The sequence below is a fragment of the Stylophora pistillata genome, chromosome 11 (genome assembly GCF_964205215.1).
Source record: "Stylophora pistillata chromosome 11, jaStyPist1.2, whole genome shotgun sequence".
NCBI lineage: Eukaryota > Metazoa > Cnidaria > Anthozoa > Scleractinia > Pocilloporidae > Stylophora > Stylophora pistillata.
The window spans coordinates 30,694,795-30,722,599 of NC_142529.1; the positions used below are offsets into that span (position 1 = coordinate 30,694,795).

The following is a 27,805-nucleotide window of genomic DNA, read 5'->3' on the forward strand; positions in this document are numbered from 1 at the left end:
CGTTTCTGTAAAATGTCCTTAAAATGGATTTCTAAAATTATGTTCATTCTTCGTTTCACGTAGCCTGCGAGCAGATCCTTTTTAACCCGTCTTCGAATCGAAAAGGGAAAAAGGCTCTGTCGAGATCCTGTTGTTGCTCGTTTGAACATGCGCGGCGGGCCTAGAAACTGGTCCTTTTCCAGGCCCCCTTGAACTATTGTGGGCGCAGATTGGGTCATCTGTGTACATGAAAAACAAAGACGTGCGCACCAAAACCGGTTCACTGGAGGCAAAACCGGCTTGACTAGCCCGGACTCTTGGGCTTTCAGCATTTCAAAGCAACAACAGGATGTCGGCAGAGCCTTTTCCCTTGGAGGGTTAAAAAGAAGGAAAGAAGAAGAAAAGAAGAAAAGGCTCTGCTGGCAAGGTACGTCTCACGAGGTACTCCTGACCTCGCCAGCGTGACTGGATCGTCATGAAATCCTCCTTACTAGCAAACAAAACATTGCGTGACGAAAAAAAGGTGTGGTTAGCTTTTGCGAGCAAAATACATTATATGGTCGGCAGTCAGCCACGATTGTGTCGCTAATTGGATATGGCTTGTTTACGGGTTTCAAATGAAACAATGTTAGCTTCTATCAAGTGTTACTGTTTTAAATGAGATAATTTTCAATAAAATTAAATATGCTTAGTGCAGTGAAAAATGCAATCAGTCACAATTTTGCCAAAGTGTACAACACGAGACCACTGATTTAAATACATTTGATAACACAGGTTATCGGAGAAAAAAGAAAATTTGTACTTGAGTCCGATATAATGCTAAGATCTTACATCCTTAATCCTAGAAATGTAGAAAAATCAACAGACAGTATTCTCCTTCAAGAATTGAAGTTTTAGAAAGAAAGCTTTGTCTTAAACGAAGACCATTACTCAGTACAAAAAAAAAATACAGTGTACTCATACTTAAGTGATAATCATGTGACCAGGTGCATATTTCTACATCTTACATGTAGCACAAATCCAATAACAGACTTTTGCATTAAAGATCCAGTTCTCAGGGTAAACATCATCTTATTCTGGAGAACAGATTGAGCTCTGACTTGGATTCCTGAAGAAGATACAATGAAATTTAGTTTATGATTACTTACTGCCATGTAAGAAATCATTTCTTGTTGTAAATATGTAGAATTTTATATTAATCTTACTATAATTAGTTAGGAAGTTTCATTTTACTGTTATTTACAAGACCACAACAACTTTGCTGTAATTTTTAATCGTTTTTAAAAAAGGATATTATTATTTATATTTATTGAAAGAAAAGCCCGTTGAATCCAAAAGCAGCACTATAGACAAAAGAGAAATTAGTACACAGTTTTTTTTTGAGACTGGGCACGGTTTCTTTATATTTTTTCTTCTGGAGCCCCTCTCGGTTTCACTATCGTGAACTGATTAAGATTACGATTAAGAGTTTCCTGACAGTTCAATACTACCTTACTGCGTGGACAAAGAGAGAGAGAGGTACAGTGGGTGAAGAGTAGAGTGAGGTACAGTGGGTGAAGAGAGAGAGAGGTACAGTGGGTGGAGAGAGAAAGAGGTACAGTGGGTGAAGAGAGAGAGAGGTACAGTGGGTGAAGAGAGAGGTACAGTGGGTGAAGAGAGAGGTACAGTGGGTGAAGAGTAGAGTGAGGTACAGTGGGTGAAGAGAGAGAGAGAGGTACAGTGGGTGAAGAGAGAGAGAGAGGTATAGTGGATGGAGAGAGAAAGAGGTACAGTGGGTGGAGAGAGAAACAGGTACAGTGGGTGGGGAGAGTGAGGTATAATAGGTGGAAAGTGGGGGTGTATAGTGGGCGGAGAGAGAGGATTAGTGGTTGGAGAGAGAGGGTACAATGGGTGAAGAGGGAGGGCACAATGGGTAAAGAGGGAGGGTACAGTGCGTGGAGAGAGGGTACAGTGGGTGGAGAGGGAGGGTACGGTGGGTGAAGAGAATGGGTACAGTGGGTGGAGAGGGAGGGTACAGTGGGTGGAGAGGGAGGGTACAGTGGGTGGAGAGAGGGTACAGTGGATGGAGAGAGAGGTGAAGCAGGTGGATAGAGAGGTACAGTGAAAGAGGCTTCAATATTTTTTTCCATAAGCGGCTGCCGATGGTAATAGGCGGCTACTAGCTATGCCCAAAAAAGGGCTGTAAGACAAAACCCAAACACGAGAGCCTTCGAGCAGGCGAAACAGACAGCGGTAAGAGGTGTTACAGGCCAGTAAACTGCCTTGCCCAAGAACACATCACAATTTTCCCTTTATAAACAGGTTATTCCCATGAACTGAAGAAATGAGTCGACGCACAAATGACGAGATCTCAACACTTTGCAAAGCACATCAAAGTATAAATCACTCGACCGAACACAGAATGAAAATTAGCCATACCTTATGCGAGCGGGCTTTGTTGAAGACATTCCAAAATCGGAGAGTTTCATCGCCTGCTCCTGTCACTATAGCCTCACCATCAGGTGATACGGCCTACAATTAATGTGTAAACTCTCACCAGTAAGTAATTCGCTACGTACTGCATGACTTAAGAAATAACGTGCAAAACTGATTACCACGCAACGTGGGAGTATCTAGTGACTACAGATAACGCATGCAAATGCTGGTCATCGTAACTTTCTATGTGACGTGAAGTGAAGTAAAGTATTGTGTGACTAATATTAACTGATGACACTGAGAGCTCACCAAGTAAAGAACCCTGTAAGAGTGACCCGTCAGCTTGGCTACTTGAGTCAATGATGGGTATTTCCAGACCAAGATCTGGTTTTGTGAATAGCCATGCGTGCTGACCTACAAAACAACCATCAATGATGAGAATTTCGGGCTTATACAGACACATTACACAAATATAATAAATACCGACCTTGTGTGAGAAACTATCGCTTTAAAAATGAAAACACTCACCAGTTCATTTGAATGCTTCGACCACGCTAAGTTGCACACCTGAGATAAGGCAGAACACAAAATTCAAAAATTGCATCAGCAAAATTTGTTATTGAGAAGTGAAGCTTACTCTCTCTGCTGGTCTGTTGGTAAGAGGAGACAAGTCACAACTGTAAAGGTGGGTGGATGTAAGACAGCAAATATCTCTAAACAAGTATTATTTTTTCATTCTACAGCTGCAAGCTACCACCAACACCTTACCGTACCACTAAGATGTAATACAATCCACTTCCTACTCTCAGTTTCGAGTTTAGAGAAGCTCCGAGAAATCTCAAGGATCGCGATCGAAACGATTTAATTCTGGAAATCGCAAATGACATAGAGCCTGCAACAGGCAGTCACAGTGGAGTTATTTAATCAGGAAGCCGCCTTCCCCCCCCCCCCCCCCTCTCTGCCTCTATTTTCCGTAAACGATCAAAGGCCTTATTTTCATGACTATTTTACGTTCATTTGTCATTTATCTGGTAAGGAGATTACAGGAATCAGTCTCTACCTACCTGTGAGCCAGTGTCCACACACTGTAGTGGTTGTCCTGTTAATGTGTTCCAAAACCTAATGCACCTGTCTGCTGTACCACCCCCAGAAGACAACAAACCATGCTATGATATATAGACACACTTCATGTTAAATACTTCAACCAAAATTGTGAGCTAGTGTCTATAATCGACAATAATGTCAAAAATCGGCCACTAGTGTCTATTAAGTCAGACACTAAAGCCTAAAATCGGACACTAATGTCTACATCAGACACAAGTGTCCAAATTCAGACACTTAAATCTAACATCAGACTCAAATGTCGAAAATCAAACACTTCAGTCCAAAATCGGCCACTGTTATCCAAAATTGGACACAAGTGTCTAAAATCGGATACAAGTGTCTAAACTCAGACACTAACATCCAAAACCGCACACTAGTGTCCAAAATCAGACACTTGTGTCTAAAATTGGCCATTTACATCCAAATCAGAGAGTAGTGTCCATTATTGAACAGTTGACTTAAGTCCACAATTGGACACTTTTTGTACCACCATATTGTAGTGCACATTACTGAACACTGTACACACCTGATGTGGAGACCAAGCAATGGCTTTGACAGCTGCTGAGTGTTCACTATACTGTTGCTCAGGTGACAGACTAGACATGCTCCAAACCAACAGCTTGTTATCATTGCCTCCTGATGCTAAATGCTGATGATCTGGGGACCACTTCAGTCCACAAACCTATTGACAGCAGGTTGTGTAATTAGAAACTGAGAAGGTCAGTTAGAAAAGACAGAGAAGTGAGAAGTGAGTATTCCAAGGAATTCTTGCAAAGGTCATTTCAAAGTGTGAGCCTCCTAGAAAGCATTTCTTGCACTCTGGTACAAGGATTATCTTGATTAGATGTAAAGCTTTGCATCACATAAACTAACTTCAATAATCAGGGTCAAAGTTAGAATAATTATTGCAGTGGAAATAACACAGGATACGAGACAAATTGACCGCCTCCCGGTTAGCTCAATGGATAGAGCGCTGGACTGTAGTGCGGGAGGTCGAGGGTTCGAGCCCCGGCTGGACCAATACTCAAGGTCTGAAAATAATTGAGAAGAATTTGCTACCTTTCTATAACATCAAGAAATGGTTAGATATTCTAGTCTTCTCGGATAGGGACGAATAACTGGAGGTCCTGTCTCCTGCAGGGCTGGGGCAGGAGACGTTAATTTCCCACACACGAGATTACTGTGTGATGGATGTCCTCCCCTGGGGTGGGATGGGTGGGTTAGGACAGCAGGTCCACATCAGTTATTACAGCTGCCAAATAAATCAACCTGCTTAAACAAATAAATGAACTTCAACTTCAATTTGTTTTGGTTATTTCGGGAGATTCACTTACCTCTTGCCTGTGTCCAATCAATCTTCTCTCAACTGCATTAGGTGTTCTAGCATCACGCTGTAGAATCAGCCTGTCCCTACTCCCTGATGAGAGCACATCACCATTCCACGCCAGAGCACCTGAGATAAGGAAAAGATTTGATAAGAAACATTGCTTATTATAATACGACATAACATATTCAGCAATTTAGTACATTATATTTTAATTCAACAATAGCAAGAAAAACTTGGCAGATTTTGGTCTTTTTCCTCTGCACCACTTACATCAATCTAATGAAAAAAATTCCAGAATGCAATGGTCATAATTTAAATCTCAAAAGTTCTCAGTTAAATAGTTGCAATTTTTTGCAACACTTAAAAGCATTTACTTGCTAAGACTGAATTTTCCTGCTGTACAGTGTGATCCTCATTTTCCTCAGTTGGTTTCAGCTACATGTGGCTGATCTGAAAATGATACTGACTGTAAATTTGGCCTGCTTACCAACTCTAGCAGTATGACCCTCTATAGTAGACACTCTCTTTTGTGCACCTGCATCCCAGATTTGAACAAGGCCTTTGTGAGTTCCAACAGCTACCAGACCACTCTGCAAGTAAACAAACAAGCCAATGAACAAACATAATCAACTCTCAGTCATGTATAAATTCTTATGTTTTGGTTCAGTGATCTGGCATCAAGACTCTTCATTCCATTATCCTTGATTTTTCATCTAACATTTGATAGTAACTATATGCACAAAGAAAAAAAAACAGAATTGAAAATTGATAGTGTAAGGTACAATGTGATTTGATTAAAAGAAAAGTTGACTTCACACTTTACCCTTTCTGACCAAGATACAGATGTCACAGAGTCCCCATCAGATGCAAGGTCACAGAGTTTGGTAACCTGTGGAGAAATTACAGAAAATAATTTTGTTTTGTAATACATCATTTTGTCTCCTCAGAGTTGCTGACAGTGTTTCAAAATTTTAACCTTTAGTTAGCAATATTGCAGCTATGCTGTTTTTACTTTCCTTATGACAATACCTGGCCTTCAAAAACATCCACAGAAACAAACTGCCATACCTGACTGGTACAGGCACTCCACAGATAAACACAAGTTCCTAAGCCAACACTTAAAATATTCTGTCCTGACCAATCCACAAGATTGAGATAAAAGTCATCCTAAGATACACAAACACAATTATAGAGAAATGAGAAAAAAAGAGAGAAAAGAAAAAGAAAGTAAGCAATTGACCGATTTAATTTTAAAATTCAAGCCAAAGGGATGTAAATAGAGCATTTTTTGCATGATTATCAAAAGTATTCAACACACAGCTCAGTAGAGAAGATGAAAACACTTAATGTATGTGTACACACTAACAGGCATGTCAGCTTTCAAAGTATGAAAGATAAATAATTTATCACAGTTCATTGCCATGAATATCAATTATATTTTTGTCTCTTGTAAGTTTTGTTTCGAAACATATTAGGCTTCAAGATAACACTGCACTCACTGTCAGACATAGATTGAACCAACCTGTAGTTCTGGAGCATCTAACACTTTAAATGGTATCTTGGAAATTTTTCTTGTAGACTACAAAAACAAAAGAATACAAACTCTCATTGAATTTTCTTAATGAGAATTGTTTCCCAGCATTACAAAGTATCTATCAAACTTTGCTGATTTAGCACTTGACACCCTAATATCAGTATTTATTACACGACTCGGGAAGTCAGAGGGCCAATAACTAAAATCAACCAATCAAAATGCTCTATTGCTGGTCAATATTCTCTCAGTATTGGACAGGGCACTGTCCTGAATGATACCGCACTTATGTCCCTTTGAACTTCACTCGTATAATAAATCTCTTATTAACCAAGCTTGCTTGGGACCGTACTGGAAGAATATCGGCCCTCTGTCTTTTTTGTACGGACCTCACTGCGCTCGGTCTGTACTTTCAAGACCTCGGGTCGATATTCTCCCAGTACGGCCCTCGCACTTGGTTAATAAGATATATGTATATTCTCTTTACTGTTCTCTAAACTCTTCCCAAGGTGCCGACAATGAGAATTTGTTAAACAATCAAGAGCTTCTTTAGTTGGTGACCATTCCCTTTTTTCTCCTGACCTTCATGTGTGATTCAGGGGGGACATAGTAAGGAGAAATTAGATGCTGGGTAACTTTTAGGAGTCAAAGGGTAATAGATGAGGAAAAAAGCTTTTGACAAAATCATCAAGTAAACAGCTACACATCATGTACAGTTTGAAAGCACCATTAAGGAAAAAATGTATTAAACTGACCTTTCTTGGTGATCTTAACAGTCTTTGACTGGAAGGGATAAACAAAAGGGTACATTCAGTTATAAAACTATAATTCATGATGTCAACAAGACAAAATGTTAGAGTAGCCAAAAAGTTTCCTTCTGAAATTATTTAGCACCCTCTAATATTAGCTATTTAAATAGATTTCAGTCTGTTTTGTGCAAACATGCACACTTTCTATAAACATGCACAGGCTCAGCAAACTACATGTACTAGTTATCACCTACATCTATCATGATTAAGTACACACGAAATTTAGATATTTAAAGGTAAGCAAGTGTGTTTGTTACCTTTTCTTTCCTACAGGTGACAGTGAATAGGACGCCACTGATTCTGTATCATCTTGTTTACTTCTTTTCACTTGGTACTAGAGAGAAAAGAAAACTGACAAAGTCAATGTGGGAAGGTGTCCTATTTGTAAAAGTAGTCACTTATTAGAATTAACCTAAAACTGAGAAGCATTCAAACTCTGCTGTCTACAGTGGAGGGCTGAACTTTCCCAAAGTAAATAATCACTGACAACAGAGAAACACACTTATCCGAGTCATGTACAAAATATGATTTATTTTTGTGCACAAAGTGTTGAAGAGAATTTTCAAACCTGGAATATACTATGTATGTGATTACTGTTGCTTGAAAGTGCTTTCCTTTCCTCTTGTGGTACATCCTGAAATCAAATTTTAAAAAGGTCATCACCTGTTTTTAGAACACTTTTGTAAGTGGCAAAAAGAAAAAAAGTTTTAGAAAATGGAAGGCATTTCTCAGTAACATAATTTTATAACTTACTGTCCATTCCCAATTAACTCCCACCAAAGGATAATTTTGAAACCCATAAATATACAGTGTACTGTACTAACAATACAAGTCAAATCCTCTTTCTTAAGTGTACACACTGATCAGATAAATAAATAACAAAAAAACCTGTAAAGAACTGCAAATACATCTAGGTCACCTTTAGGTCCTCTATTCCGGCACCAAGAAGTTCATTCTTTAGCAGGCACTGGTATGCCATTCCCTCTGAAACGCAGAGATTTGAATGCGTAAGTCAATAATGATTTCCTTTTCCATAGACCACTTTCATAAAATTAATGGCTGCCAGATTAATATTCTTTTGTTTAAATTTAAGCCCTACTGGCCTCGTTCTCTAGTACAAAATTCAAAATAATACATTATTTCAAGCGAGGCCAGTAGGGCTAATTTAAATTTAAACAAAAGAATATTTATATGGCAGCCATTTATGAAAGTGGTCTATGGGAATACACGATATATCAACACACTTGCCCGAGTCTGACAGATTCATTTGCATGACCGATGGACAAATGACAAATCTATTCATATTTTGGAATTTATACCTTTGGAATCCACGCTGGCATCTCTGAAAGAGAGAAAAATTTTCATCATTGAATTTTGTAGTTTTTAGTGTACAAGAGGTATCATTTAATAAATGTTTGAAAAACATCGGGAGAAAAATGAAGTAGGTGGAAGCTGCAAAATTTCAACAAAATTATATTCCAGCAACCCATTGAATGTTTTACCTTACCTTGTGACTACACTGTTCTTTGCTGGATCACTATTTTCCTGAGATGATTTTCAAAAATGAACAATTAACAACACTATTACGGTCAAACCTGATTAAGTGGTCACCCATGGAGAATAGTGGGCTGACTGCTTAATGCAGGTTCCATGGATTAGGGGCATTATAAAAAAACAGTGAACAGTAGGACTTTATACCATAATTGACCACTTAATATACAGAATCTCACTTGAAAATACTACTTACTTTGAAGTAAGGGGAAACATGCATTAAAAGTTACAGGGCTCAACACTAATGGTAGCCCACTAGCCACAGACTAGTCGAAATTCAGTTTTGGCTAGTGGTTTTCAATTTCCACTAGCCAATTTGGCTAGTAAACGGACAGAAATTGTTGTAACATCAAAAACATCTAAGATGTCACTAGCCACTTGGCCAGTAAGTTGAAAAGTTAGTGTCAAGCCCTGAATTACCTAAAAGATTACAATTATTCTTAGTTTTATTGAATGGTTCTGCTCTCAGTGACCGTTCAATGCAGGCGAAGTACAATAAAAACAGGCTGTTGGTACCTAGTAAAATGTGATTCCGACTGCCAAATAGAGGTGACCAGTTAATAGACATTAAAATTCGTGACTAAGGGAAAAAAAATTCTGTCAGGATTTTGACAACTGACAGCTTGATATGGGGTGACTACTTCATACAATGCCACTTACACAGGTTCAACTGTACTATTATCTTCATCTAAGTTTGGTGGTAAACACTGAGCTATTTTATCAAGTGATCATGAAATAAAGTTTTGGGGAGAAATTAAAACAGTACCATTTAATACAAAGAGGATCTCCATTCTAGTAAAGGAATACAGATATCACTGTCTATGATCCTTGAAGCTGTTCTTAGCAACAAGTTGAAAGGCAAGTCAAATACTTTTCTTACATATATACGAGGCTGTATGCATCCAAGCTAAAATGACACAATCTCAAGAACTGTATACTTACTTGTATTAAATTAAAATTAAGCTCAAGTGCTGGACTAGTGCGGCTTGGTATAAACCTGGTGAAAGGAAATCAAGTTAAACACTTTTTAAGTAAGAATGCAAATCATACCGAATGTGAAGGATTTAAAGGAATGTTTCAAAAGTGAACTGAAGTTAAAGTGACCAATTTTCATGACACCTTTCTGACCTGTCTCCATATTTTTCTCTACTGGGAGAGCTCAGTGGGCTAAGATGAGGTGAACTGAAATGCATCATTCCACTCAAACATGGCTATAAAATATAACAAAGAAAATGGTAAGATAATCAAAATTTGATCCCTTCAAGATCCCAAAATTACAGGACAGCATTCTTTCATGTCATAAACTACCAACACTTGAATAGAGGACATTTATGTCAGTCTTTGGAGATTACATAAAAATAAAGTACAAGGATAACCCCAAGCTGTAATAGTAAAATGATAATAACATGTATGACAACATCAAAAGCATAATAACATAGAAAGGCAACATCCACAGTGTAGAAACTTGTGCAAACCTCCTGATGCCAAAACCATCTAAGCAAAGAGCATTTATAAGTTTAATACTTAAACCTAGGTTCTTACTTACAGAATTAGCAAGAGGACTACGTCCATTGGGTTGACGTAGAAGTCTTCTTTCATACCCTGGGTCCATTTTCAGCTGTTTTCGATGTGTACACGTGCTTTGAAATTCAAGGGTTGTCTTCAGTCTGTCGAAGTGCTAGGCCTTCTACGAAAAATCAATCGTTTTCACTTTGCAAGTTGTTCATAAGACTGAAAATGCACATTGAAAGTTGAATGATCAATTCGGAAGCTCCGGTCCAGGATGGATTGCCAACAAATCCGGAACACAAATGTTTGAACCACACTTTCACTTGTTGAAATGCAGCCGTAACAATGACTTAAATGCTGTTGTTCTGAGCTCAAAACAAGGCTGATAATGATAAGTTCAGCCAGCTAATTTTAAAGACAAAACATAAACCGGCCTGGACAATTCAAAGTTAAATATCGAGAGTCTTTTAGCAGCAGTACACTGTAATCTCTCCTTCTAGATTCCAAAGAAGGTAAATGGCACTACAGCCAAAGCAGCATCACTTTCACTACTCTCTTGCTTCAAAATGAACCCATGGAATTTCGAAGGAAGCGAAAAATCATTTCAGTTCATGTCTTCCAGCAGAGTAAACCTGGCATTTCAGACGAACCATGCGCTTTCCTTTGTCTTGTGCTCGCTTTTCACCGTGAAAAGTAACCAAAGGTTTTGAAACGCAGTGGAATTGAGGCAGATAACCAAACGTGTGAGAAATATATAGCCACACGTGAGTTCTTTTGAAATAGAAATTTCAAAATGTAAACGGCTGCCCTGATGTTGTTGCTTTGACGCTCTTCACATTACATCCGGGGTGCTGCAAGACTGGGGCGATGGGGATCTGGTAACTATATAGTGCCAGTCTACGCGCTGAGTTCAACATGGCGGAATAAACTTGAATCAGCAGTTTTAATTTTTTTGCACACATGGAAGGTTACTGACTTAAGAATAAAGAAATGTTTCAGAAGCCTTTTCGAGTGAAATCTAATACTTCTATTCGCGGATCCGATCGGTAAGTGACATATTATGAGCCAAAAGAAAATGGATATCTTTTACGATGTCGTACTACCATTCAATGGTAGATGAAATTTATCCAATATCGTGAAAAGAAGAGTAAATTATGGGTGATTATTTAAATCTCTACGCCTTAAGAAATATTCAGAGAGTCATAGAATCCTTTTTTAACTAAAAGAATGTTGTGATTCTGTCTAAAATTTTCCTAAATGAGTTGATAGTTATGAACAGGTATGAAGCAAAAAAGACCTTGAGATGTCCTCTTCGCACCAATACACCCTTCTACATTAAGTTTGTTGCTTGATTTTAATGTTTTAACCTAAGAGTGAATCGCATATAATTTTTTCCTCACAATATCACCCCTAAATCAAACATAACAGTCACAAGAATACAGGAAATAATCACCAATGAAAAAGGCTTTTGATTGATAAACAAATTATCCTTGTCGGCAGCTTAGGGAATGTATAGAAAACAGTGTAGAGAATTTACATTCTAATGTTAAGACATAAAGGTGTATGTTGGTACTGTTTATTGATTTACAGGCGGAAACTTAGATCAGATGTTAGCAAGGCTTTTCCCAATTTATCACAAGATGAAATCACTGAAATTATTCCAAACAAAGAAGAAATTTCAGTGATGCGTCTCATGACACATTTAGGACAGAATGTTACAGTTTTTTGTCTCAGTGGAGAACCAATATTCTTTGAAGTTGAAAAGAAAGTTTTCCCAACAGGTGGGTATGATATGCGTGGTAATCTAAACTACAATTAATAACCACACTGATAGTCAGTGTAATATTTTTTCTTATGTTTATGTCTGTTTATTATTCAGTAATATCAACTAAGTTGAAATTGTAAATTGGCCAGCGTAAAGAGTTAAAAAGCTGTCTGTTTCAAGCATTAGCCCTTCGTCAGAGCGAATGACAAAGGGTTAACACTCGAAACGTCAGCTTTTTAACTCTTTATGGTGACCAATTTACAATTTCAACTTAGTTGATTTTACTTAATTACCTTGTTACCCCCACTAACACAGCACCACAGTTTCTTTAGAAACTTACCCCCTAATGCTTGAAACATCAGCTTGCCCTGGTGAAAATCCTGTTTAGGATCCTGTTCAAGATCTTGATAGGATCCTTACTAGGATCCTACCTGAAATCCTAGTCAGGATCTTGTACAAGATCCTATAGGATCCTACAGGATCTTGTACAAGATCCTATAGGGTCCTGTACAAGATCCTATAGGATCCTATAGGATCTTGTACAAGATCCTATAGGATCCAACAGGATCTTGTGCAAGATCCTACAGGATCCTATAGGATCTTGTGCAAGATCCTATAGGATCCTCTAGGATCTTGTGCAAGATCCTATAGGATCCTATAGGATCTTGCACAAGATCCTATAGGATCCTATAGGATCTTGTACAGGATCCTATAAGAACTTGTACAAGATTCTATAGGATCCTATAGGATCATGTGAAAATCTTTACAGTGACCAATTTACATTATCTACTCAGTTGATAAAACTGAATTATTTTGTTATACTCCTCCACCAACACAGCACCACAGTTTCTTTAGAAACTTAACCCCTTTATTAATTGGTTTTTATCACAGTTGTGTGTGGAGCTAAATTTATTTTCAATCATGTTTTAGTTCATACTCTGTGGAAATTTCCTGACCTGCTTCTCAACTTCAAAACATGGCCCCCTGTTTTTGAAAAACTCCAGGGTGGTGCAGGTAAGTTTGCTCCTATGCAAAAAATAGAATATTCAGGGAACTAATCCCCTGTAGGAAGAGGGAGATTTAGTGGCTCTATGGATTAGCATTCTGGGAAAAAAGTCATATAAATATATATATATATATATATATATATATATATAAATATTGTGGGAGGAAAAAAGGACGTAACTACATTTCCCGACAAGCCTGTTTCGTGAAGCGATTCACGAAACAGGCTTGTCGGGAAATGTAGTTACGTCCTTTTTTCCTCCCACAATATTTATTCTGCTCTGCTTCAACGTATTGAGCACTGTTCCACGCGAAAATCGACTTGCAGACTTCCTATATATATATATATATATGTAACCACATATATATATATATATATATATATATAACTAACTGCAGACAGTACTGTTTCGGCCTTCTGGGCCTCATCAGTGCAGTGCTAATGCTAGGTTGGAGGAGAACCAATATGGTCACCCCAAACGATCCAACCTTTGTGGTATCGTCTAAGCCATGCCAGAGTGCTCAAACTAGAGTACACTAGCGAGCATGCGCAATTGCAGAGCAATGACTCATCCTAGTTAGAGTGCTCAATTTGGACATGAAAGCAAAGCTTTGTATGCCAAAGAGCTATATCTAACTGCAGACAGTACTGTTTCGGCCTTCTGGGCCTCATCAGTGCAGTGCTAATGCTAGGATGGAGGAGAACCAATATGGTCACCCCAAACGATCCAACCTTTGTGGTATCGTCTAAGCCATGCCAGAGTGCTCAAACTAGAGTACACTAGCGAGCATGCGCAATTGCAGAGCAATGACTCATCCTAGTTAGAGTGCTCAATTTGGACATGAAAGCAAAGCTTTGTATGCCAAAGAGCTATATTTATATATATATATATATTTATATATATATATAAATCTTGGTTATAGTCTATCCTTGCGGTAGAGTGCTCAATACATTTGCAGAGCATGGCATATCTGAAGATAGATAAAATTTAGATATATCTATATATATATATGTACATTGTCATATAAATATATATATATATATATATATATAATTATATAAATCTTGGTTATAGTCTATCCTTGCGGTAGAGTGCTCAATGCATTTGCAGAGCATGGCATATCTGAAGATAGATAAAATTTAGATATATCTATATATATATGTACATTGTCATATAAATATATATATATATATATATACATAATTATATAAATCTTGGTTATAGTCTATCCTTGCGGTAGAGTGCTCAATACATTTGCAGAGCGTGGCATATCTGAAGATAGATAAAATTAGATATATTTATATATATATACATTTGCGAATGGTGTAAAATCTGCAAATCCAGGACAATAGCAGGTAGAAATCCAGTAGATCTTCCTCAGCATTTTTCCATGAACGTGACACAAACCCACCGAAAGAAGAAGGTCTTTAAAAATTACTTATTTGTGTCGGCAAAGTATCTGGTATTCGATCTTTCCTCACATATCTTTTTGTTTTAGGAAAAATGATATTATAAATCATGCTGGTGTCCAGTCGACCATAATGAATTACGTGAAAGCTCACGACCTTGAGAATGGTGTAAAACCTGCAAATCAAGTTAAAATCAATGACATCATGAGCAAACAAAACCTATTAACTTGTGATAAAATGATTTGCAGTGTGACTGATCACAACGCAATTCTACACTCAGACAAAATTGAGGGGAATAAGAGTGTGCTAGGATCGCATATTACCAGGCCACCCATAATGGCGCCCATGGAAAATGTAAAGATGCTTTGATCATTTTTGTCTATTTTCTTATGATTCCAATGTGTCTTCCTCTTTCCAGACCTAATGCTTCCTGGTGTGATCCTGCCATGTGAGGGGCTCTCAGCTCTGGGAAGATTTGAGAGAGGTACACTTTGCAGTGTATGTCTCAAGGGTAACAGGTAGAGCTGTCCTTTTTATTTTCAAACCAAATGAAATATTTGAGACTGAGTATTTAAACCATTGACCCTTAGGAGTGATAAAAGTGTAATTTCTTCCAATAGTGTCATACCCAGACTCAAACATTAAGACAAGAAACTCCTGATTGTTAACCAAATTCTCCCTGTCAGTGCCAGAGGAAAAGCATAGGGAACAGTATGGAGAATATAGTTACATACTGATGTTAGGGTGTAAAGGATTAAGTGATGTTGTGATGTCTAAGCTAACTTTTTTGGCCAGAATTTGAAAAATTTTATCAACAAATGTAATCAAATGTGGCATAGTGAATTTAAAAGCTAGAAATTAGTCTTTATTCCTGAAGGATGCATTTTGCTTCATGCTAGAGCTCCTGTAGCTGTTGGAACAACATTAGTGTCAAGTAAGGACTTATTAGAGGATGGTTTGCGAGGAAAAGGAGTGAAGATTGAACATGTCTACCTAGACCAGTTGTGGTTTGTACATCATTATTAATAATTATTAAATTAGTGTTGACAGATTAACTATTTATAATTATTGATAACTATTTTGCTGTACTGGGGACACATGGTTAGGGTTTAGCTTGCTAGATTGGTCTTTTGGCAAGATCTAAGTTCAAGCCACAGGATGGGTTGTTTCTTTTGTTGTGATCTTTAGTAAGACCACCCCCTCATTAGGGAAGGATAAACAATTCTTCATGTTGCATAATTGCCATGATCTCATAAAACACATCCCCATTTAAAAATGTACTTCACCATTTTAAAATGTACTTGACATTTCAGGTATCTTAGTTCCTGAATGAGCCAATCAGATCTCAAATGCATTTTTAATGAGTTCTCTAGGAACTAAGTTCCTGTGTCAACCAATCAGATTTGGTTTGTAATAAGGACTTTGCTCTTTAGGAACTGAGTTCCTCAATAAACCAATGACATAGAAGAATACATGACATGACATTTCTAAATTAAGGTTTGCCTGTTTTATTCATGTCAACACTAAATAGAGCAGACAACAATGTTACACTTTGGAAATGAGTCGAATACACGATGATCTACATGGCAATGAAAAGGCATCTGATACTATACAATTCTGTAAAAAATGCCACAATGGTTTGGCCGTGCTTTTTACCAGTGCTAATACATAAATCTTATTAAAAGTTTTGTTTCCATTACTGTTCTTCTCCCAGGGCACAGGGAAGTAAAACTCAGTTGCCACAGCTGAATGAGACAAATGAACAGGTTGAAATGGCTAATGTTAATGATCATATGCAAGAACTGTCATTTGATGAAACTGAGGACATTAATCATAAGGAGGTTGAAGGTAGCAGTTAATTAACAATTATTCCACGAGTGCACGTTGGATATGAGATGATGGATAGCCAATGAGGCGCGTAGTGCCGGGTTGGCTATAATCATCTCATATCCAACAAGCACGAGTGGAATAATTGTTTTATTAAAAACACCCTCAAGAAATTATTGTTTTGTGAGAAGAAACGGATTTTTTAGCTCCCTTTTAATTTTAAACCGACGCGTACGCTTACCATATTTGTAGATTATGGTATATTGGCTCATATACCATTATGACTAAGCCAATAAAAAGTCTTGAATTGCATTATCCAATGATCCAGTTTTTAATAATATTCCTTACATATGATGCACGATCCTCACAGTAGAGAGCACTATTTATGCAATAGCAAAAATCAGACCTGAAAAAAATCAGGCCTGTACGGGATTCGAACCACTGACCTCTGCAATACCAGTGCAGCGCTCTACCAATTGAGCTAACAAGCCAACTGTGAGCAGGCCATTAAGTTGATTCGTAATAAACCCATGATGATAAATAAGATACGATGAATATATGAAGTTCATATATTTTGAACTGTGGTTATAGATATGTATGATGCACGATCCTCGCAGTAGAGAGCGCTATTTATTATTCTGATTTTCGCTATTGCATAAATAGCGCTCTCTACTGTGAGGATCGTGCATCATACGTATCTATAACCGCAGTTCAAAATATATGAACTTCATATATTCATCGTATAATATTCCTTACACATGTAATCTAAACTGCATGTCTTTTCACTGTACAAAGTCATAGAATAAATGGAGGAAGTATTAGTTTCTAAAGAAACTGTGGTGCTGCATTGGAAAGGCAGGGGGTTTAAGGTTTTATCAGCTGAGTTGCATTGACAATGTGACTTCAAACAAGACTTCAAGCAGTTTCCCTGATCCTAGTGTAATCCACTAAATAATAAAATGAAAATTAGAAATTGGCAAAAAATATCCAGGCAGAGAGTAATGACTTGTACTTTTAATTTTGGCTTAGTCATTAATATTTTCAATTTACAGAGACTGAAAGCTCAGAGGGCTTTGCTCAGAGAGATGGTAGGAGAGAGGAAGAAGTTTCAGTTCAGGAAAGCAATGGACTGAATCCACTGTCAACCAGTGTTACAAATGCAGACAGTGATGAAGTTGGACAAGAATTCTTAGAGTTTGAAGGTGAAACAAATTCACAGGACAAACTTTTAGGTGAGCTTTTTTCATACACCACTCATTTGGTATGAGTCATGGAATTTTTAGGTTTTCCTGATTGATTCAGCTTATCTGAAAATATGAATAGAGTGTGTGCTGTTATGCTGCATTGGTGGGAGATAGCACAAGACAATTTGGTTTTATCACCTGAGTTGATAAATGTAAACTGACCGCTGCAGAGAGTTCGTAAAGCTGATGTTTCAAGCTTTAGTTCTACGTCAGAGTGATTAGAGAAATTGTAGGTTTTGTGTGGTTTGGTGGTACAAACACAGGGCTCCACACTAACGGTAGCCCAATAGCCACAGACTAGTAGAAATGTAGTTTTGGCTAGTGGTTTTCGATTTCCACTTGCCAGTTTGGCTAGTAAATGAACTAACATTGTCATAGCATCTAAGATGTCACCAGCCGCTTGGCTAATAAGTTGAAAAGTTAGTGTGGAGCCCTGAAACAGAATGATGGAGTTATGGTATTGGTTGGAAACATGCTGAAATGAAAATAGCTTTTGAACAGTAAATAAGTCAGTCGTCATATTTGAAAGCAGTGATCTCTTAGCACAGCAATGATAAACCCAAAACCAAGGTACATAGACTAGTGCACATGTATGAAGAAGTATTTGGAAATTCTCAGATGTATTGTTCCCTAAACAGTACAGGCTTTCCACCATTTTTCTAATGATGAGCTGAGTTACAATCCCTTTACCAATTTTCTTGTGTTTGCTAACAAGTCATTTTTTGTTTTTGTTTGTTTGTTGTTTGTTTTTTATTTCAGAAAATATGGATGATCTTTTAGAATACTGTTTCTTTTGTTCCTTGATGAGAATGAAGAAAGTAGAACTTCCTGTGTTGACCAGTACATTTTCCAGGAGTTATCTTTTGCCTTCCTGGTTAGTACTTAGGGGTTATTTGCATGAATGAGTGATCATTTACAAGTTAAGCTCAAGTAACTCTTCCGTTTAGAAATCGTACACCTAAGATTTAGTTTTTCTATGTCAAGTTGCCGGACGATAGAAATGTCATTAAATACCAGTCTTATGTTTACTATTTGTTTAAGTTGTAAATAATCGTCTTTTAACCTTGTTTGTAGCCCAGAGGGAAAGTCAGTTGATATCAAGAAATCCTCGTACAAAAAAGTAAGTTTGGAAGATTTTGTAAGCTGAGAAAGCACCGATGTTTTTGGCTTGGACGATACTGTAGCGAGGATGACGCAAAACTGTTTACGCAGCTAAACCTTTAATCAGGAATACGAAATATGACGACTTGTATATCAACCAAACGATTTTAGATAGTTTGTTGGAAAAAATCGCCAAGTTTATGGCAAAAATTACGACGTACAAGCCATGAACATAAGACTATGGTAATTATACTAACCTTAAAGTCACCCCTTGTTCAACGGAAAATACTAACAAGTTTATCTTCAACTGCTTGCTAGAGTGGGCGGGGTTAAAACGCCAATTTGAGCTCTTCTTCGACGTGTTTTTCAGCTGTCGAAATTCCTTCAGTGCATGCAAGAGAGAGGTTTGATATCGCTACAAGAGGCGTCCAAAGGAGTCGATCATATCACCAGAATAGCTTGGGACCATCCAGAGTGAGTAGTAAATAAAAAAATAACAACAACAATCAACAGTACATGTAACAAAATCAACGAAAACAACAACAACATCAACAATAACTAAATCAATGACAACGTCTTCAACATTAACACCATCAAAAACAATATCATCAACAGCAACAGCAACAACGACATCACCAATGGCCAAATCAACTACAACAACAACAACAACGACGACATCGTGAACATCAAACGACAACAAATCAGCATCTTTAACAAAAACAAAATCAACGACAACATCATCAATAACGACATTCATGATAATGACAACGACGATGAAGAATGCAACAAAAGCTTAAATAAAACAAATTTAACAACAGATTTAAAAGTGATGTAAACCAAAAATTCAATTGCACCCTTGGGAGACCACACAAAATGTACGACGTGAATTTTTAATAAGATTATCTACGATCTCAAGGTTTTTGGTTTGTTTAATCGACTCAAAAAAATGTGACGGAGATATAAATTCTATTGCTCGTCAACTTTTTTTTAGAATGTTTTTCTCTGCGTGATTTTAATACTGCACATTCTTATGAACAGGCTGAAGGATTTCAAAGCAAATGCGCCAGCTGTTGACTGTGTCAGCGCTGAAACGAGCTCTCCGTCTTGCAGCGCAGAGGTTTGTCTTATCTGTGTTTATATAGTTTTACAGAATTCTCATCTCAGTCTGTGAAGTAATCTAATAGACTTAGGTAGATTTAGGTATTCAAGCTACATGTCACTGGAAACGCGAGAGAAGTACGCCACCGAAAGTCTTTTTGTTCATTGTGGGGCCAGTGTTTTTCAATCCTCGTAAATCCTAGTTTTAGTTGCTGTTTATATTTGAGCAGTATTAAGGTGGCTGAACACAGTTTTTGATACCTGTGTTTCTTTCACCATTTTCTCTAAAACCCTTGATCTCTCGGTCGCCAAAACTGGCAGCAAGCAAGTTAATAACACAAACTTTGTTTTTTCGATAGTTAAGCTGACGGATGTGCCGTTGTCATGGCGACATGAATAAGTATAAACAGGCCTTTAAAATCGGTTTTGTTCATTTATAGAAAATCTAGTCATTAGTTTTTCTTTATAATTTGCGTGCAACGAGCTTGTAACGATACTCACAAGTTAACACCATTTTGCTGACAATTTAACAGAGATCTTTAATTATCCCTTGTTGAAGGTTCACTCGATTATCTAGAATTTCTTTCGATAAAAATCAAGTTTTTACGATACTCCAGTCACTTATTTCCTAAAGTATTTTCGTGCCAAATTTCGTGAAATTCTAATGAGGGGTTCTCAAGAAATAGAGATTTTGCACAGCAGCCATGTTGCATGGCAGGAACAATATATTATTTTCCCATGGGAAAGAATTTTCTTTCTGATGCAAAATATTTTCATTGTTCCTGCCATGCAACATGGCTGCCATGTAAAACCTCATATTTCCGAGAAAACAATTTTCCATTTAATCGCAACTTTTTACTTACAACGCATGCGCTGCATTTAACTGGGTTCTCTCGGTGACGATGAAAAAGCTGAGAATTGCTGGGTTCTTTGCACCGTTAACTTTCTAACATCTCGTTGTAATGAAAAATTAAAGCCCTCAATACACTGCGCTAACTATGGAGAAAAGTAGCACAGATAGTGCGGATACTTGTTGAGTAAATTAAAACGACCGCTCTATTGACGGTAAGTTTGTTTTTTGCAATCTTTGCGCGCGCGCTGAATTGCATCAGGAAAAGCGCGCGAGAAAACTGTGTTCAGCCACCTTAATTCAGTGTCGAAAACAGCAAAACCAAAGTTATCCTATTGACCAATCGGAACAAAGATTAACATCATCAGTAGCCAATCAGGACTCAAAGTGAAAACCAGCAAACTGATTGAAGCGCGGGAGAACGCGGGTGACTATAAAGTCGCGATTCTTTTTAGCTTTACATCTGATTGGTCGAGAGGCAGGCGCAAGTTTTCTAGACCAATCACAAGGCGAAGTAAAGGAAAACCAGTGTAATTTTGAAATGTTTCCGGAATTCAATTAAAAGTTGCTTGTGACGTAACAGACAGAACTGTTCCTTTCCCTGATCACAATACTGTTTCTTTAGCCTCCATGTATAGAGGAGCTGTTCTCTGTATCTGCAGCATTGTTACCGATATTTTCCGAATTTGGATTCAGGTAAGACATAGAACAACTAGCTACATTCAAGTAATAACAAGGTACGAAAACCATTGGCGTACTGTGTTTGTATCGGTTCTAAGGTCTCACACTGGCTTAGTTTCTACGAATGTTTTGTCATGTCACTCTTATTAACACGGTTTACCAATCACGACCTGTCTGCAGCTTTGCGCGACAAGTTTAAGGACAATAGCAGGTAGAAATCCAGTAGATCTTCCTCAGCATTTTTCCATGAACGTGACAAACCCACTGAAAGAAGGTCTTTAAAATTTACTTATTTGTGTCGGCAAAGTATCTGGTATTTGATCTTTCCACACAACTTTTTGTTTTAGGAAAAATGATATTATAAACCATGCTGGTGTCCGGTCGACCATGACGAATTACGTGAAAGCTCACGACCTTGTGTCGAATGAGGACAAAAGGTATGTACCACAGGAGCAGAAACAGTGTCCATATGAAACGAAAGTGACCCCCACCCCTCCCCCATTTAGAATAATAGGATAGCACAAATAAAATGCGTAAGGCAGCATTCACTGTACCAGTGTGGTCTTAAAAACAAACTGTACAAAATTTCTGGGGTAATAACCTGAACAAAGTTAACTGATGTAGATTTCAATGTTCACATTTTTGGGGTGTAAACTCGCCGGCGGGCGATTTTTTTTTTTTAAAACATTCAAAGGTTGTATGGGTCAAATAAGGCGTGATTATCGGTCAAAATTCGCACACGCACCAATGTTAGCTTGACTAAATACTTATAGAAAGAAAGAGTTTACGGAGTGCGATAAGCCTAACATACTAGAATCGTCTCGTGTAACTGTATGAAGCTTTGCACGGAAAGTGGAATACAAGGGTTGGAAATTGCCAACCTTGAACACTTACATAACGTCTTTAAAAATTCTCTGTGCAATAGTTATTCGATGTCTGGTCGGCAAATTCTCAATTGCCATCGTTACTTTTAATTTCATGATTTGTTTTCCCCTCTCAGAATGGTTTTGCTAGATCCCAGCTTGACTAAAATCCTCTTAAACAAACATGAGGATATCGAAGTTCTCCCGTGGGATCGACTCTTCGAAAGGTACATGAATCTTGTGTTTGCGTTGTGAGTTGGTGTTCCATAATAACGCTGTTTTCATTTTTCATGTCAAAGTGGAATCCAAGGTAGCCTTATTGAAGCTCGATGTGCTAGTTGTTCTTTTTTTTACCTCTACAGAGTGTCGTCGAAAATGAATAACTGTCATCGAATAACACTTCCAGGCCAGGAGCCGATCGTAAGGTATTCTTTGTAGCCAGATTTATATGGAGCTTATGTTCTTCCCTAGGCAGCGTATCGGGTCAATACACAAGACTGAGAAGCCTTCATGGACATACTCAAATATTGCTCGTTTTAGTTATCCAGTCATTTATATTCGGCAATACCCTTTTCCGAACATTCTCCCTTAATGGGGGTATGGTGGCCTCTCATTTACGTTGAATTTGTAATGACAAGATTTTGTCTTCATATAAAATACATTCCTTTGTACCATGTTTCCAGTCTCCACTGCAGCCGATTTCAAAATGAGGAGTGGTTGATGAAGATCATGCTAAACACTATATTCTCATTGTGCCCGGCTCTCTCAAGCCGTGAGTGCAATTGAAGACCAACGATTGATGCCCCATGCTATGGAAACAAGGGAAAAGCTTGGGTGTCGTGGGTCACTTGGTTCGTCAGTCAGGGATTTAGTCCTAGCTTTTTTATTTTTATTCAAACAGGAAAGGAAAAATCGATTCCATCGAAATTAAAGTGGAACAACGAATGGGTAACAAAAAGGTATCCAATAGAAGAATTGTCAAATTAAAAAGAATAGTTCATGGTTTCTCTCGGTCAAAGACTCATCAGATACCTTTCAAAATTATTAATCAAATAAACACTTCTAGCATCCCACTCAAAAACCCGCTTGCAAATTCAAGATGTTATAAGTCTGGACTTCTCCCGCAGGGAGATCCCCAATCGCTCGTTCGCGCGGTAGAATTTAGTGAGAGAATACAAGAATTGTGCAACACTCTTGTAGAAAGGCATCACAGTGTTGTATCAGAATTCTGTTGCAATCTTGCTTTTGCCTAGAAAGTTTAATATGGCTTGAATCATGATAACAGCTATTTATTTTGATTGTAGGTCACGTTGATCCGCAATCTTGAGTCCTACGGGATCGATCCTCAAGAATTTGCACATAATGTGCAAATTAAGGCTGCATGTAGTACTTCAGGTAATATAGTGTCTTTGTATAGTGGGTCATTTTTGCTACCTTTTGATTCTGGAGTGTCTACAGTGGCAATATAAATTATTCTCACATCTCGTGCTTGTAACACTTTCTTCTTTCCTTTAAGTTTCTCAGCTTCCGGGAAAACATACTGCGCCCGGATTGCAGGTTTTAGTGCAGGGAAACCAAGTGGCCATTGTGGCGAAATTTCTCCTAGGTTAGTGTTTGATTATAAATATAACAGAAGAGAAATCTAGCTTTATTCTTGTAGTCCAGCAAATGTGCGTGGGATATAAGAAAAGAAAGTGCTCTACAAAAGGTATTCCTATCTTAGAACTAGATTCTGCCAACTAGAACAGTGGATTATATCGGCAGAATTGCGGTTTTTCTTGAGAATATTCTCTGGAAAACGCAGAATGTATTTGGAGAGCAAAAAGCTACACAGAATTTTCTGACGAACTTGAAGTTTATATTCCACTCTTTTTTTAGATGAATACAAGATCCCTAAGAGGTACATCAGTGGACTTGACATACTCAAAAGCGGCAAGAAAAAGAAAAAATAAATCTGATGATAATATTATTTTGAACTTATAAATTATGAAATAAAGATAAATTGGCCCTCTACATGGTGCTTTCCTCTGGTTTCGATTCGCTGAAAAGAAAAATTTATCATGTCTACAGAGAGTACTGAGGTGTGTGGGATACAATCATTTGTGATGACGGACACGAGCCGATAACAACAGAGTGGGATACCACAAGTATCCCACACAAAACTCGTGTTTAGTAGTGAGATAATTCCAATTCTAAGGACATTCCTAGGTATATTACCTAAGCACCGTTTCTAAGCTGGCTGTTCACTTAAGAGCGTAAGCTAACCCTGGGTAAGTCGCTTAGTGAAAACAAAATGCAATTTTGGCAAATATGCGGAAATAACCAACATTCCACTGTAGAATGAAGTTACTGTTTCAGTTATAGAAGCTTTCTATGTAGCGCTAAGTTAGTCCAATGAAAGCTCATCTATATCAACCGCTTGTTGCGTAATTTGTGTAAGGTTGTTGGCAATAAATTTACGAAAGCACTGTATCACTGTTCCAGCTGGCAAGAAATTCCTATAGCTCAAGAAATGGTTGGCAGAGAGATCCTGCATCGTTGCTAGAGAAGCTGCCGTATCCCCTGATGATGGGAAGTCTTCTTTGCCCTTCATCGTGCCCTTCCATAGTTCAACATCACCATGAATTGCATCAAGCATACGACGCCTCATGTCAGGCTCCGAGCTCATCCAAACCTTAAAATAGGTCAAGTTCCAGAAGAAGTCGAATACGTTGAGAACGTCTTTAGCATCGATATTAGAGTAATTCTGCCTAATTTCTTTCAAGCGTTCCACGATGGACCTCTCAAGGGGCTCCAAGGCTTCAAGATTGGAATCAGTATCGTTGTAAGCGATTTTTATCATCTCTTCACTTATCTTCAGGTAGATATCTTTCAGGTCATGGTATCGATATTCCGCACTCGCGCCATAAGTAGCTTCCTTGCTCTCGTTGTGATTGTTGTTCTTGTGTGGATGTTCTGTTGCATCATCATCAAACTGTTGGTGGTTTTTCTCCAACGAACTGCATGCTTTCCTCAGTTCTTCTTCTCCATTCTTAATTACTTCCGTTGCAAATTCCTCAGGATTTTCCATGATCTTCTTAACCATCTCGGCCAGGGGCTCGAGAATCTTTGGGTCTTTAATGTAGTCCACTCCAAACAGGTTGTATGATCTCACGAAGAAATGTCGTAAGTCCTTGTCTTTCAAAGCTTTCAACAGCTTGCCGAGGAGTTTCATCATACACTCGGCCCTCCTTTGCTCGGTCCACATCTCCGCCCCCGTCTCCTCTATCGTTTGTAAAAAGAGGTTCTTGAGATGGAATGATTCCAAACCTTCCGGACTGGAAAGATAAGCACGGTGAATTTTCTTTAGACAACGGTAGCACTCCCGTTGGATGTCGTTCATCTCTTGGCTCAGGAGGTATTCTGCATGAGAAAAGGAGATTCTAAAGTCGCAATCAGGATTTCCATTGTTCTTTGGTGGCTTCACCACCAAATGGACTCCTTCCTGAAGAACCCTGTCCACCATGTCTGAGGAAGGCCATTTGCGCCCTTGTTGGAACCAATCTTCAGCAACCTTCGGCCATCCACAGGATCGCAAAGCGGGAACAAAATCAGTTCCGGATGCCTGATGATAGGACTTCGTTCTTCTAATGCCGTTGGATGATTCCGTCTCAGTTGGGGCATTTCTTGTCGTTTCGTCCGTCTCTTGTAAGAGCAAATGTTGAAGCCAGTCATTATATAGTCTCCCTAGAGGCTCGGTCGATTGAGACTCTGCTTCAAAGGTCTTCTCTTTCTCTGATGCCTGAGTTTCCTTCGCCTCATTGCGCTTTTCTCTCAGATTTTTGCCGGTGGAGTCCAAATCTTTCCTTTCAGTTTCTTGCACAGGTATAACCTGACGTTTATCTGATGTGGAATGGCTCGTTGTAAAGGAGACTTCTCCACTTAAGCGTCGACCCTCATAGTTATTATGCAACATGGCACTTGAGGTTCCGTAGACACTATCTTGACTCTGTTGTGGAGAAACAAATTGTTCTTCTTTGCTTTCTTCAGCAGGGACCTGCCAGATAAAACCCACCTTCTCACCTAGCGATGGACCTTCTATCTCTCGAAATCTAGTTGTAAGCTCTTCTGCTCTATTGCTCAAATGGAGCTCTTGAAAAACGGCGGGAAGAGGCAGACCACTCCTTTGCTCTGCTTTTACCAAATCACTTATAAATTGCACAAAGTCACTCACTACTTCGGCGTGTTTCCTTGTGTAGTCGACTCCTTTTCCCATGCACATTACATGAGCCATCAAATCCCAGTCCGCTGCCCTTAGAGACCTTTTCGGAGACAAATTATCTTGGATATCGGAGGTTGTATACTCGTTGAAAATAGTCCCAAACTTCCGAGAAAAATTGATAGTGACGGCAGGACTCGAGGTTTTGTTCTTGAGGCAGGTGTTGACGTGTTCCACGGAAAGCTTCCCAAGAGGCATTGCGGAAAATACGCGCGTCAAACGGTCTACTAAATCAGGCAGTAAACTCCCATAAATTTTAGGGTGGAACTTTTTTATGGCCAAGGTGGCCAGGTATTGTGTACCGTCCGCAAGACAGGACTTAAATACGGGGTGGTCGCCAACTTTGATTCTCACATGCAGTGGATTGTCAGGCGAATATTCGAGAAAATCCTCAGGAATGACGAGGTTTTCAGAGGTCGGAAAGGCCATGATGTCTACATCGCCAATATCTTTGAGTTCCAGACACTTTAAACCTTCAACCGCGCTTCCATAAGGACGAAGTGTGATTTGACTATCCGAATTAACTTTGCTTAAAACTTCCGACATGTGATCTAAAAGACGAGTGTAATTGGCTTTCTCTTCCTTCAGTACCTGATGCGCTTCTTGCCATTGCTGCCCCATAGACTCGAATAATGCGTTGAGCTTTTTGGATTTTTCGTCTTCCTTCGTGGCAGCCATCTCAGTGAGTGAATAGAATCAAATCTCCCGATAAGCGTCGGGTTTACTGGGTTTACCGGGTTTACAAGTCTTCTTTTTGTAAACCCTCTAAGAGTGATATACATTTTTGGGAATTTCGGTTTCCAAGGAATATTATTTCTAAGATATTAACCAATGCCTAGCTTGTAACGAAGCTGTGGTGGTGGTCATAATAGATCAAATTGAATAATCGACTAAACTGACTATGAAAGAAATAGTAAAATACGTTTGTTACGCTTATCGCAACGGCTCACTCAACCGACTACCCACTGCGACAATAATTTAATGGAAAACAGCTCATATTTTATTCCAACCTGACCCTAAAATCGTTCCAGATACTTTCAAGTATACATCTGTCATGATTTCAGTTTCTGTCAGTTGTAAAGTAGCACTGAATTTGACGTAAATCGTGCGTTTACAAGCTCGTTTCCAGGGTCCTCTCTCTTCCTTCTCAATCCAAATCTCGTGATTGCAAAGCTTGTCAATTAGAGATATTTAGCTTTCTGTAGTACATGGAATAAGTATTTGGTTACTGCTCCATGGATATATACCCCAAATTCCACGACTAATAGCGTGTCTTTGCATTAAGTGGGGACTGGAAACAATTTTAGTCTTTAGTTTATCGAAAATAGGCAAATAGTACACTTTAATGTACAGCTACGGAAGAAAACAATCGGCGGAAAAATCCAACCACGGAAATTCACATTTCCTAAAATAACCTGTGTTGTCCTCTTTTTTTCGAACTGAGGGGGTGGGGGACTGTTTGACAGGCGAGAGCAAG

General features: G+C 38.5%; 3 protein-coding genes and 1 non-coding gene across 4 annotated transcripts; 1 reads left to right on the forward strand and 3 right to left on the reverse strand.

The window, feature by feature from the left end:
- Positions 1–873: 873 nt before the first annotated feature.
- Positions 874–10,487, reverse strand: LOC111336353 (fizzy-related protein homolog). The gene is made up of 20 exons (XM_022942435.2): positions 10,263–10,487; positions 9,845–9,927; positions 9,659–9,713; positions 8,673–8,710; positions 8,485–8,507; positions 8,085–8,149; positions 7,734–7,799; positions 7,423–7,499; positions 7,112–7,139; positions 6,348–6,404; positions 5,894–5,992; positions 5,649–5,714; positions 5,313–5,415; positions 4,833–4,951; positions 4,025–4,180; positions 3,459–3,560; positions 2,923–2,961; positions 2,704–2,808; positions 2,398–2,490; positions 874–1,087 (listed from the first exon to the last, which is right to left on the reverse strand). Exons 1-20 carry the CDS (start codon positions 10,326–10,328, stop codon positions 1,046–1,048), a joined length of 1,482 nt encoding a protein of 493 aa, XP_022798170.2. The 5' UTR covers positions 10,329–10,487; the 3' UTR covers positions 874–1,045.
- A 638-nt stretch (positions 10,488–11,125) lies between these two features.
- LOC111336365 (eukaryotic translation initiation factor 2D-like) lies at positions 11,126–24,083 on the forward strand. The gene is made up of 19 exons (XM_088738059.1): positions 11,126–11,271; positions 11,816–12,006; positions 12,921–13,004; positions 14,825–14,924; positions 15,306–15,413; positions 16,121–16,254; positions 17,286–17,465; positions 18,237–18,351; positions 18,552–18,597; positions 18,949–19,052; positions 19,617–19,695; positions 21,152–21,222; positions 21,555–21,644; positions 22,208–22,297; positions 22,433–22,495; positions 22,972–23,029; positions 23,375–23,465; positions 23,587–23,676; positions 23,949–24,083. Exons 1-19 carry the CDS (start codon positions 11,216–11,218, stop codon positions 24,020–24,022), a joined length of 1,824 nt encoding a protein of 607 aa, XP_088594185.1. The 5' UTR covers positions 11,126–11,215; the 3' UTR covers positions 24,023–24,083.
- On the reverse strand, positions 16,652–16,724 carry Trnat-ggu (transfer RNA threonine (anticodon GGU)). Its single transcript has one exon. It is a non-coding gene; the product is annotated as a tRNA-Thr (tRNA).
- Positions 24,084–24,143: 60 nt separating the features above from the next.
- LOC111336364 (uncharacterized) lies at positions 24,144–27,167 on the reverse strand. Its single transcript, XM_022942445.2, has one exon. The coding sequence runs from the start codon at positions 27,004–27,006 to the stop codon at positions 24,457–24,459; it is 2,550 nt and encodes an 849-aa protein (XP_022798180.2). The 5' UTR covers positions 27,007–27,167; the 3' UTR covers positions 24,144–24,456.
- Positions 27,168–27,805: the final 638 nt, after the last annotated feature.

Bases quoted from the DNA above. Each gene is read 5' to 3' on its own strand.
- LOC111336353 (XM_022942435.2), bottom strand. From the start codon at position 10,328: ATGGACCCAGGGTATGAAAGAAGACTTCTACGTCAACCCAATGGACGT. The intron at 9,714-9,844 runs GTCAGAAAGGTG...TCCTTTCACCAG, and splicing joins AGAGAAAAATATGGAGACAG to GTTTATACCAAGCCGCACTA. The intron at 3,561-4,024 runs GTGTGTACAGTG...TATATATCATAG, and splicing joins TTGCTTGGTCTCCACATCAG to CATGGTTTGTTGTCTTCTGG.
- LOC111336365 (XM_088738059.1), top strand. From the start codon at position 11,216: ATGTTTCAGAAGCCTTTTCGAGTGAAATCTAATACTTCTATTCGCGGA. The intron at 12,007-12,920 runs GTGGGTATGATA...ATCATGTTTTAG, and splicing joins AAAGAAAGTTTTCCCAACAG to TTCATACTCTGTGGAAATTT. The intron at 18,598-18,948 runs GTAAGTTTGGAA...CGTGTTTTTCAG, and splicing joins AGAAATCCTCGTACAAAAAA to CTGTCGAAATTCCTTCAGTG.
- LOC111336364 (XM_022942445.2), bottom strand. From the start codon at position 27,006: ATGGCTGCCACGAAGGAAGACGAAAAATCCAAAAAGCTCAACGCATTA.